We start from the raw sequence: 13,210 nt of genomic DNA, 5'->3' as shown, positions 1-13,210 counted from the left end.
AAGTCAAGGCACTTACTGCAAGATACATGGTGATGTTTATTTCATTTTGCTCTGAAATTTTTAGAAACTGGAAAAATACATATAATTTGCCCCTGATCAAAACTGCCTGTAGGCTTTTGTTCCTACCCTAGCAAGATTTATTGCTAACCAATATACTATGTTAAATTGAAATCAAGATATTATACAATTTTCCAATGCAGAGATGATTTTATATAAGTTGGTATAAATGCTTTGTGAGGATGTAGTTGTTGGCATCTTATTATATTTCAGTAACTGGTGGAAAAATGAGATAAGTTGGAAGGGAGGTTTATAGTGTCAGAGCTCATCAGATGAGAAGTTCATCTTTTTTTATCAGCTCTAGAAAGCACATTTACAGGCTGATAACTAAACAGTTATTCTTTACCAACTGGAACAGTCAGTATTACCAAGGTATTCCAACTAACTGCAGCTACTGCAGAAAATTCTACTAAAACACTGTGGAATGAAAGGAAATGAAGAATTGTTAAGGTTAACTGCCTTTGTGAATTTTGATGTGATTTTTTTTTCTAAGTTTTTACCAAGAACTAAAAGAATATAATATACATCCAACTGCATGATATTTTTCTTTTTTTCCCAACTTTATTGAAGTATAACTGACATATAACATTGTGACAATGATATTATTCTTTTTTAAATAAGTCACTTTCTTTTTCGGCCTGTTCAGAGTTCTCTGAGGATTCAAATTTAAATAACAGACACAAAGTTCTTCAGATGTTACTTAGTCTTCAAAACGTCATCAAAGAGCCTCTCTTATTAAGTTGTTTTACATATCTTCATGCACTCTGTGGGCATTTAAATGAGAGATCCTTGTCTACAACTTTAAATGTACTTGTTAGAAAATGTTTTGGATATCCAAACTCCTATTGTTAAAAACTCTCAAGCTATTACTGCCAAATCCATTCTTCAGTTCTTTGACTCCAGAGTAAAGAAACACTAAGTGGAAATGGGAGGCAGCCCCTGTTTCTGCCCTCGTGGAAATGATTCAGGATGTACCACCAGACCTAGAACTCAGGCTGCCTGACTTCCAGCCTTCAGCTAGCATTATTCCCATAAATTGTGATTCATTCCTTTCCAAGCAGACTTAGACCATGTGATTACACTATAGCTCCAAAACCTTCAAAGATTTGCAACCTCTAGTGCAAAAACTGATTTAGGTGAGGATACTGAAACCACTGTGTGGCAGGCAGAATAATGCCACCCCCCACACCCAAATATCCACTCCCTAATGCCAAGAACCTGTCCACCTGTCACCTTACATGGCAAAATGACCTTTATAGCTGTGATTAAGTTAAAGACTTAGAGATGGGGAGATTATCCTGGATTATGTAAGTGGCCCCAATCTAACCACACGAATCCTTGAAAAGCTGCCCAGGTGGTTGGTCACAGAAAGAAGTAACTATGATAAAATGGTCAGAGATGGGATGTGCTGGCTTTGAAGGCAGAGGGAGGGGGCCATGAGCCAAGAAATGCAGACAGGCTGTAGAAGCTGCAAAAGGTGAAGAAACAGATTCTCCCCTAGAGCCTCCAGAAAGGAGCACAGTCCTACTGACACCTTGATATCAACCCTATGAGACCATGTTGGGCTTCCAACCTACAGAACTGGAAGACAATAAATCTGCGGTGTTTTAAGCCACTAAGTTTGTGGTAATTTCTCACAGCAAGTAATAGAAAACTAATATACAAAGGGTGAAAGGTTATTCACACGGTCTCAAAGTATCACTGTACAAATTACTTATTCACTGCAAAATGAAAAAGGTGCCTTTATAAAGAGAGATCTGGCAGACACCACCTTAACCAACTAATCAAATAAGCACTGCCAGTAACAAGACAACCTGAAAGGATGTGACAAAAAAGGAAATACACAACATGACCCATGCAGTATTCTCGCCGAAAATATTTACTCTGAACCTAATCATGAGGACCTAATCAGACAAACACTAATTGTGGGACATCCTACAAAACAACTGGCTTAGACTCTTCAAAACTGTCACTGACAGAAGAAGTAAAAAAAGAGTAAAAACGGTTCCCTATTAAAGGAGACATGACAACTAAATGTGATGCAAGATTCTTAACTGGATCCTAGCTGAAAAACAAAAGTTATAAACGACATTTTGGGTCCATCTGAAGAAATACGGACTATCTATTAGATATAACACTCTTGTTTCACTGTTGAATTTCTTACATGAGATAAAAGTATTGTGGTTATACAGGAGAATGTTCCTTGACATATAATTATTATAATTTAATATCATAATGTTTGCTATCATTTTCAAACAGTTCAGCCAAAAAGTGTGAATATGTGTATGTATGTGTATATACACACACACAAACACACACACATGGGAGAGAAAGAACAAATGTGGAAAAATGTTAAAAATCAGTGAATCTAGTGAAAGAAATATAGCACTTATTGCACTACTCTTTCAACTTTTCTGCAGTATTGCAATTTCATAAATACAAAGTTAAGGGGGAATCGTCTTCCTGGCTCCCACCACTGCCTGCTTTTCCCAGTCTCCTCACGTCCTGCCAGTACTGTAGCTGGAACAGCTTATATTCTTCAAACTGCCCACACTCTTCCACTAGCAGATTCTGTGTTCTGCTGCTTCACTCACATCTCAAGGCTCAACAGCTGCAGTTGGGTTTCGATATAAGGTAGAAGCTTGTACATGATATTAAAATACCAGTTTGGGAAACTAGTTGATCAAATATCAAACAAGAATCATCATTTCATGTCCTTAATACTAGATTTTAGTTTGAGCACTCTTTGCTGCTCTTATTATTGTTTCTCTTACGCCATATAATCTTTACTCTCTGTTTTCTTGAACTTCATCATCGCATTTATGATCTGAGACGGTCACAAGCATGGCAGTCAACCATGGACAAAAATCAAAACTGGTGGCATCAGAAACTACTACAGACACATTCAAGCGTGGCCTCTGGCTCCCAGCCCACACCACTGTGAGTATCACAGGCAGCTCAGACCAAGGCTCACCTCCTTCCTGTAGGCCTCATTGCTCTCCATATGGCAGCTTCCCAACATCAAAGAAGATGGAAGAAATTATCTAAATTTACCAGGCTAGTCCCATTCCCTCCCTTGAACTGTGGAAGAGTCACTGATATCTCAATTACCTATTCTGCAATACCTTTTTCTGCATGCTGAGATTTTAGAATGCTAAAAAAAAAAAGGGGTGGGGTGGGGTGGTACTGGACTAACAGATGGAGGATTAGGAACAAAAGACCTCCCTGACAGGAGAAACAAGAGCTAAAACGTTTGTATACCTACTATAATAGCACAGAGGAACAAAAATTGAACTTGTAAATAAAATTAAGTTGCTCTTCTGAAATGCCTGTCTAGCTACAGACAGGAAAAGGCCCAGCATGGTTTCTATGTATGCTTATGCTGTTTCTAATAGAAAGGATACAATCAAGCCAAAACAAACATCTGTTAACCAGTTAAGTTTGTTAATGAAACAAAATTGCAGCTGGTTTTATCAAAGATCAAAAGTGAAGCAAATTAGAGAAAGGATGTATGAACAAAGCTGGTTTCTAAAAAATAATGGCTAAAGAATTCTAAACCCACTTGTCAAATTAACACAAATCCTTCCTGGATTTTGCTTAGACCACTGATTAGTATTTATTTTGTATCTTTGAAGAAACCAGCCTCACAGTTTAAATCTAATATCATTTACTGTAGAACTCTGCCTATATAGTTCACTTTGCAGTGCTTTCAATGTATTACATTTCACAAAACAAAGCAAAAAAAAAAAGTTACACTCTACCATTAATATTCTGCTAATTAAAAGGTTCGCTTATAAAAGGAAGAACAACAGTATACAGTTTGCAACTCCCAGAGACTTCTCTGGGAAAGCAGTCCAGTCCTAAGCATAAGCATGATAACAGTGATTGGCATTTCACAATGAGCCCTGCCAGGCCTCCTTCTCTTACTTCTATAAACTCCCCATCACCACCTGAAGACAATGAGATAAGAGCACCCACACACAAACAAAACACACTTTCCTCATGGCGCTGCTAAATGAAAATGTCACAAATTACATGGCTGACTCATTTGCAAACTTTAATTTAGTGAGCTAATTGATGTTTATGTACTCAGAAACATTAATAGACTGGAGAGATCAAAGTACCTGAGAAGATGCAGATTCACATGTGAAATGCTGGTTTAACTGGAGAAGAACAGTTCAATCAAATCTACTGTAGTTTAATGTATAGGCCAAGAAAATTAAGTTTATAAACAAAACAAAAAGTCATGAATTTTCCAATCAAAATTTGCTATTGCAGTGATAAAACAATCACATTTTCTCGTGTATTCTTTTTACATTACAAAGATAAAATATATAAAAAGAATATAGACCTTCGTTCTGAGAAACATTATAAAAATCTTCGCCATCCAAGATATGGTCAGAATAAATCAGCAAACAACACTTAACTGTTAAATAACTTCAAAGCTACAAAATATAGATTTTTCTTAGCACTCAAAGTATAACAAATACAGCTGTTACAATCCAAATAGGTATAGGGAACACAACAGTAAATTCCTGAAAGCTGCTGAAAATATCCAAAATTAGTCAAGAAATTACACCCTTAGCATCCTTAATGCTTGGAAGAAAATACCATTAGGAAATCAAAAACAGACTGCTCTATATATCATTCACGTCAAGGTCAGGAAAAGGCAGCTACAATGTCAAACATATCTAAGATCCAAAGAGTTAAAAAGAATACTTAACACTCATTTTAAGAGTCCAAAATCCTCTGACATAATGTTTCTATTTTTCCTGAAACCTATTTCATTAGAAGTCTAGACAAGTCCCATCTCGATAAAAGCTCAAAAGTGGAACATGCTGTCACTCCTGAGTGCGAGAGAAAGACGCATCCTTCCCTTGACGCGACTAACTAGTCTTAGACAATCTGAGGGCTCTCTCAACAACACCCCAGCAACTGGTACTATCTGCTCACAAAAGCAGTCCTAGTGCTATTTTGAAGAACTTCTGAAGCTTACCCATAGGAACAACATAACACAATCCTTTTCCTTCCCTGACCCTGGAAGAGCACTATGGATTCACCTAGTCATTCACATTATATAATAGGTTTCCGTCTGACTTCAGTCATTCTAAAACCTACTTTCATTCATACTGATCCCAAAATTCAGGTTACAGAATATGGAAGAGTGTATTCTGCCATATTTAGGCCTTTATCCAACTTTCAGTTGAATGCACACAACTAAGCACTCTTTGAGAAATGTGACATCTGCAATACAAAGGACACCAATTCAAAGGAGAACTGAGAAGGACAACAGAGAGGAGGTCATTTGGACTCTATAATTAGCAGATAAAAAATACACACATTTCTGTCAAAAAGATCCAGAGTTGTCTGAAACCATGAACAGTTCTCCTAGGGCTGAGAAACTTCTGGAAGCCTGCCACATCATAGAACAATATGGACTAGGGAATGGTCCTTCACAAAGTACGGGAGATTGGAAAAGTTCCAGAGGGGGATGAGGAGGGTCTCTCTAGGGCAGGGAGAAAACTGAAGAAAAGAAAATCTAAAAATAAAGTTCTTTTTTAAAAAAATTTATCTACTTTTTATTTTATTTATTTTTGGCTGTGTTGGGTCTTTGTTGCTGCATGTGGGCTTTTCTAGTTGTGGTGAGCAGGGGCTACTCTTCCTTGTGGTACGCAGGCTTCTCATTGCGGTGGCTTCTCTCATTGTGGAGCATGGGCTCTAGATGCGCGGCCTTTGGTAGTTGTGGCTCGTGGGCTCTAGAGCACAGGCTCAGTAGTTGTGGCACAGGGGCTTGGTTGCTCCGCGGCATGTGGGATTTCCCGGACCAGGGCTTGAACCCATGTCCCCTGCATTGGCAGGTGGATTCTTAACCACTATGCCACCAGGGAAGTCCGTAAAAATAAAGTTCTTTAAATTACACCATTTACACAACACGAGAAACTGATGTAGGATGTACATTAATCTTCTATTTATGGAAATATTTCATACTAATTACCCCACCAAAAACCCTAATAAAATATCTCCCTAAAAGGAGGTGGGGGACAAATAGAATAAACAACTGAACAGGCCAAGACCATGAAAAGTGATTTTTAATATAGTTCTGTCTCTCAGCCCCATTTCTGATCATCTGTGCTCCTTCTGAAACTCATTTTTATTTTTTTCTTATTGACAGTATCATTGTGGTAATTACATTAGAAGGTTTTTCATAAGATTGTAATACAGTTATTTCATTTCTTCAAGAAAAAAACATCAAAAGCCCTACCTGGTATTAGAAGTGTCTCTCTTTCCAACTATAGCTGCCTAGAATGAGTTCCCATACTATGCACTACACTAGAAACATACCAAGATTTGACACTTAATAAATTTTAGGAAGATATTCCCAATAAAGTGAAATGCCAAGGAATGTTTAAAATTGAACCAAACTGATTTTATAAAAATGCTAAAGCCCTGGGGCTTCCCTGGTGGCGCATTGGTTGAGAGTCCGCCTGCCGATGCAGGGGACGCGGGTTCGTGCCCCGGTCCGGGAAGATCCCACATGACGCGGAGCGGCTGGGCTCGTGAGCCATGGCCGCTGAACCTGCGCGTCCGGAGCCTGTGCTCCGCAACGGGAAAGGCCACAACAGTGAGAGGCCCGCGTACCAAAAAAAAAAAAAAAAAAATGCTAAAGCCCAAATGTTCAAATGGAATCTTAATGCTACAAAATGTATAGTAATAACTGAAGTCTGTCTTAGAATATCTGACTTTCCAAAGTCCTCATAATCTGACCTAATTGAGCTTTACCATTTTTAATGAGAAACACCAATACTATCCTTTAGGAGTTCCCTCACCAAGTCAAAGATAAAGTTTTATCTTCAGTGGTTTAATTCATTTCCATATCACCTCACCAAAGTGAGCTTTCTTAAATAAATACAAAGAAGTTACGCTAAGGAGCCAGTATGGTAATATCCAGTTTGAATTCTAGACTATCAGAAGATGTGCAATTACATTTCAGAAAGGAAGGAGCTCTTCTATTTTAACTTGCATTGTATTCCTCCTAGCAGTCATGCATAGGAATGATGATGATGTTACATTTAATTACACACAGATTTACTATTTTCCCTACTGCTTTCCCATACTGCTAATATTATAAATAGTGCCTGCTTTAAAAACTGTACTAAGTTCATTGCAACTACCAAATTTAAAATGCCAGATATCTATTTGTTGGGGGACAACTGCTTCTAAGCATTTGAGGACCTGGAAGAGATACTTTCACTGTTAATGAAAAGCCACCCCTGTTGACCAAGTATACAGCCCCACTGGTAAAGAGGTCTGGAGTCAGACTGTTTCATTAGAATCTTGGCTTCACCACGCACCAGCTCTGAAAGTGACCTTGGACAAACTGCTTAGGCTTTGAGCCTCAGTTTTTCATCTATAAAATAAGGATAATAATCTATGGCCCTCACAGTTATTGTGATAAGGAGACAGTAAATGTAAGGCACCTGGAATACTGCCAGCATTTTAACACTTAAGAAATGTTATTATTTTTACCATTTTTATTTTCTTTTTTACAATTAAACTGTTCAACAAAGGTAACCAGAATAACAGCTTCTTGAAAGCCATTAGTTGGCTAATTGTGATTGAATGACTTCATCTCTGTACAGTGGCCATTTATACCATAAATGTCCTCCCACAATGTGAATTTTACAGACCTCTAGCACATCAAGAACAATGATAATCTGCCTTTCAAAGATACGAGAACAAGTCCTATATACATGAAGCTATAGTACAACTAATCGACATATAGATCCAAGTTCAACAGCTGAAGCAAGAATAATCAAAAGCCAACAACCAGCATACATATATGGTTTTAGTATAAGAAACTCAAAATATTTTCTACAGTACAAAAATGTTCACATTGGTCTTTGACACTTTAGATTCCTTTGAAAATCTGATAAAAACTATAGACCCTGAACAAAGGAAAACGTGTGGATACAAACGACTGTTCTATTTCAGGGGATTTGTTAGCCCACCTACCCCAAACTCATTCATGGACCCAGGTTAAGAATTTCTATTACATTGACCTAGAAAGTTTACAGGGTATTAAACTATTTATCCCTTGTAATCTCAAAGGGCAATATATTCTGATGTACTTTTTATTACATTTTTCAAGGGAAAAGGCTATTGTAATATACAATAGAAACAGTACAATACATTCTGGCCAAATCGGCAATCTGATTTTCATTTATGTTTATTTGTCCTTTTTTAAAAATTAGATTATGATTACTCAACACAACTAATCCCCAAATTTCATCAAATAAAAATTCTAGGACATATTTTCTCAGCTTTCCTTGTTATATGATGATGCTAACTGGACAATTTAAAGATCAGCATCATAAAAAGACCAGGAACAACTGCATGATAAGCAATAAATCACTCTGTTCTCAATTCTAGACACTTTCAGACATGAGTCTTCCTTCAGACTAAAAATACTTCTGTATAGATGCTGTATGAAAAAAATATAAGGATGTCAAGAAATGATGGGCAAGGTTAAAGAGAAGGATAGGAAAGGGACTGTGGAAAATCTGTAGTGATTCCTCTATCACAAGTTGATACTCCCCTGGACCACAAAATTATTAAAACATGCTATTAAATTGCCTAAAGCTGCCTGAATTAGTCCATGCACCTGATAATTATAAAAGCTTAATATACCTTAGAGTAATTTATATATATTTAAAACAGATATCCAAAGCCATCAAGAAATGGCTCTATATTCCCTTAAGGAATTTCCTCATGGCATAAGCTTTTATAAAAATATTTAGGGCTTCCCTGGTGGCGCAGTGGTTAAGAATCCACCTGCCAATGCAGGGGACACGGGTTCAAGCCCTGGTCCGGGAAGATCCCACATGCCGCGGAGCAACTAAGCCCGTGCGCCACAACTACTGAAGCCCACATGCCTGGAGCCCACGCTCCAACACAAGAGAATCCACCGCAAGGAGGAGCCTGCGCACTGCAACGAAGGGTAGCCCCCACTCGCCACAACTAGAGAAAGCCCGTGCGCAGCAACAAAGACCTAACGCAGCCAAAAATAAACAAATAAACTTAAAAATATATAATGAGGGACTTCCTTGGTGGCACAATGGTTAAGGATCCACGTGCCAATGCAGGGGACATGGGTTCGAGCCCTAGTCCGGGAAGATCTCACATGCCGCGGAACAACTAAGCCCGTGCACCACAACTACTGAGTCTGTGCACTAGAGCCTGCGAGCCACAGCTACTGAGCCCACGAGCCACAACTACGGAAGCCCGCGTGCCTAGAGCCCATGCTCTGCAACAAGAGAAGCCACTGCAATGAGAAGCCTGCGCACCACAAAGAGCAGCCCCTGCTTGCTGCAACTAGAGAAAGCCCACGTGCAGAAAGACCCAATGCAGCCAAAAGTAAATAAATAAACAAAACATACATATAAAACAAAAATAAACAAATGGGACCTAATGAAACTTAAAAGCTTTTGCACAGCAAAGGAAACCATAAACAAGACGAAAAGACAACCCTCAGAATGGGAGAAAATATTTGCTAACGAAGCAACTGACAAAGGATTAATCTCCAAAATATACAAGCAGCTCATGCAGCTCAATATCAAAAAACAAACAACCCAATCCAAAAATGTGCAGAAGACCTAAATAGACATTTCTCCAAAGATATACAGATTGCCAACAAACACACAAAAGTATGCTCAACATCACTAATCATTAGAGAAATGCAAATCAAAACTACAATGAGTTATCAACTCACACCGGTCACAATGGCCATCATCAAAAAATCTACAAACAATAAATGCTGGAGAGGGTGTGGAGAAAAGGGAACCCTCTTACACTGTTGGTGGGAATGTAAATTGATACAGCCACTATGGAGAACAGTATGGAGGTTCCTTAAAAAACTAAAAATAGAACTACCATATGACCGAGTACTGAACTACCAATCCCATTACTGGGTATATACCCTGAGAAAACCATAATTCAAAAAGAGCCATGGACCACAATGTTCATTACAGTTCTATTTACAATAGCCAGGACATGGAAGCAACCTAAGTGTCCACTGACAGGTGAATGGATAAAGAAGATGTGGCACATATAATGGAATATTACTCAGCCATAAAGAGAAACGAAATTGAATTTTTTGTAGTGAGGTGGATGGACCTAGAGTCTGTCATACAGAGTGAAGTAAGTCAGAAAGAGAAAAACAAATACTGTATGCTAACACATATATATGGAATGTAAAAAAAAAAAAAGGTTCTGAAGAACCTAGGGGCGGGACAAGAATAAAGACGTAGACGTAGAGAATGGACTTGAGGACATGGCGGGGGAAGGGTAAGCTGGGATGAAGAGAGAGAGTGGCATGGACATATATACACTACCAAATGTAAAATCGACAGCTAGTGGGAAGCAGCCACATAGCACAGGGAGATCAGCTTGATGCTTTGTGACAACCTAGAGGGGTGGGATAGGGAGGGTGGGAGGGAGATGCAAGAGGGAGGAGATATGGGGATATACGTATATGTATAGCTGATTCACCTTGTTATAAAGCAGAAACTAACACACCATTGTAAAGCAATTATACTCCAATAAAGATGTTTAAAAAATACATTTAAAAAAAAAGAAAAAGAAAGAAATTCTAGGGTTTCGATTGGTCTGTGGAAAGGCAAATCACCTGGTCCCACCCAGTTTGTAGAACTGGGCCTCTATCAGCTTAAGGCAAGAAGGGAAGCAGGGTCTATCTTATGCGCAATAGTATCCGAAGAGGAAAAACAAGTCACCAGGAGCACAGCTTTTCCTAACACTGTTTCCATCACTTCTGAAAATGCAGTTAGCACATACAACCATCACCCTTTCTATCAACAATGGCTAATGGCTTACAAGATGTAAAGTTAACTGCTATCAATGCATCCACTCACCCAAAGGACAGACAACAAGCCCCCAAACTGGAGGGCCGAAACCTTTATAAACAATTTGCTACTGCTCTGTTTTGGTTTTAGTTTGGGCAGTAATTTCAATAGCTTTGAAATAAAACAAAGGAAAATCCTACTTAACCAAAGACTTTAAATTGTAGCAGTAACTTAAGGAGAAATCTGCCATATACGTATAACTATTATGGAAATGACAGAAGGCCCAGAGAAACCAAAGATTATAAGATACAGTATGAGACAAAATAAACATTCACTCTCACCTGCTGAGAAGTGAACAATAACAAATGACTTTAAATTGAAACAGGCAGGATTTAGGTCACATATTAAAACAGTTCCAGTAATGCACAGACTATCAGTATTAAAATAATTAGTCTATAGATTCTTCTTCTCTGAAATAACAATAAAGGGAAAAATATATCAATTATACCTCACAAAGCTAAAAAAATAAACAAATAATACTTTTAAAAGAGAAAAACATATAATGGCCTTTCTTGGATTTTTGAAATATATATGATCCTGCCTTGAGGAAGGAAGATTAAAGTTATCTATCCTGGTCCCTTCAAGCACCCACGGATTAGCAATTATAGTTTAAAAAACAAACCACATAATCATCACATTGAATTCTTAGTCAACCAGCGAGGAAGCCCTTAATACGTTGTAAAACAATAGAGAACAATTTATACTGTAAAACAATATATACCTCTTAAAATATATAAGCCTGCTCTGAGGCAAAACATTTTATTTTATCACACTTAACTCAGAACTTATGTCTGTATAAAACTTAACTGAAACTCTACAAGTCAAATGGGCAATATTTACAGTGTATTGACATTCTCTCTGCACTTACCTGGTCTTTCTCATGGGGTAGAAGGCTGACAGGTGGGAGCGACGATGGGAAAGCACTGGGGTATTTCGGAGCCCCTTTGCCATCTAAGCCTCCATAGTTGACCCTGTATTGCGGTCCGTCTTTCAGTAGCCTCCCATTGTTCACCGCACGTTTGGCCCCCAGTCGCAGCCGCTGCTGAAAGGCTGGGTTGGTGGTGGTGCTTGTGAGATCACTTTGACTTCTGAGATACTTCTCTATGTTCTTCAGGGAGGAGCCATTGGGCTCCTCAAGTCCTTCAATCGCTCTCCTCAGAAGTTTATTCCAATCCACATTGCGGAGATCATTACATGATCCTCTAGACCCCTTGGCTGACTTAGGAAAAGTGCCTGGTTTAGCTGATGAAAAGCGCCCAGGGTTGTCTGGGTCCTTATAGGAGGCAAGGCCTTTGTTGGTGACTTTGAGAACTGAGCCATCCTGAACACTGAGTTCCAGCTGTTCAGAGACTGTCTTCTTATCCAACCCATGGGAAGTGCTGACTGCATGGCAGATTCTCTCTTCGGAGGGCCTTTGCTTTTGCTTTTTTATTTTCTGTATAGCTTCAAGAATCCACTCTGTATAAAGTGGGTTTGCAAGTTTTACCATGGTTGACAAATGACTTCTTCAGTACAAAAGTTACCCATAGAGGTTCTCCTTGTATTTAACAGAACTTGCACATTTGAAAGTCATTTACAATTCAACAAACGGCCAGAGTATTACAGACCATATTAAGCAACATCTTACAAAACATCCATCCTTTAGAGATTAAAAAGAGGACAAACAGGCAATGTTGATAGTTGTCTTATTTGACCAACAGGAAAAACTGCATTCGGGTGAAGAACATCTTTAAACAGGAAATCAAGACCTTAAAGGATTAAAAAGGGGGGAAAGGCTCTTAATAATGAAACTTCTAAAAATAAATTAAAAGACTCTTTAGTATTACCTTTTCAGATGCAAAATGACCACAGAAGTAATGACAGGCAGGTATTATGTAACAAAGCCAGAGCGACTATATTTGCCAACCAGAAACTGGGTCACAGCCTGAGAAGGAATTTCTTTTAGGATTTTACACGTTATTTATATGAGTTATTCATGGGGCATTTAAGAGACCACATATTTAATGGATAACCTTTATTGAAATTAATAAAATTACATGACAGTGGTTCAAGATATATGTCTACTATAAACATAAAATCAACATCAAAGAATAAGTCTATGATGCAAAAAATTTGATGGAAGTATATTAAACTTACTTCAAAAAATCTGAAACTTAAAAAAAAAGGCGGAGAGATTTTGTAGTGTTTTGTTTTTATATTGATTCTATGCCTTTTGTATTAAATTATTTCTAAAT

General features: G+C 38.2%; 1 protein-coding gene across 1 annotated transcript in view; it reads right to left on the bottom strand.

Annotated features, from left to right (window-relative positions):
- KAT6B (lysine acetyltransferase 6B) overlaps nt 1-13,210 on the bottom strand; it is a 179,033-nt gene that overhangs the window by 152,324 nt on the left and 13,499 nt on the right. Inside the window, 1 exon segment of the mRNA XM_029244861.1 lies at nt 11,845-12,724. Within this exon segment, the coding sequence (XP_029100694.1) occupies nt 11,845-12,465 (621 nt within the window). The 5' untranslated portion in view covers nt 12,466-12,724.

The sequence above is a fragment of the Monodon monoceros genome, unplaced genomic scaffold (assembly GCF_005190385.1).
Source record: "Monodon monoceros isolate NGI ecotype Baffin Bay Population unplaced genomic scaffold, NGI_Narwhal_1 Super_Scaffold_4, whole genome shotgun sequence".
NCBI lineage: Eukaryota > Metazoa > Chordata > Mammalia > Artiodactyla > Monodontidae > Monodon > Monodon monoceros.
The sequence above is the reverse complement of the archived record's forward strand: the minus strand, read 5'-3'. Positions and strand labels throughout refer to the sequence as shown.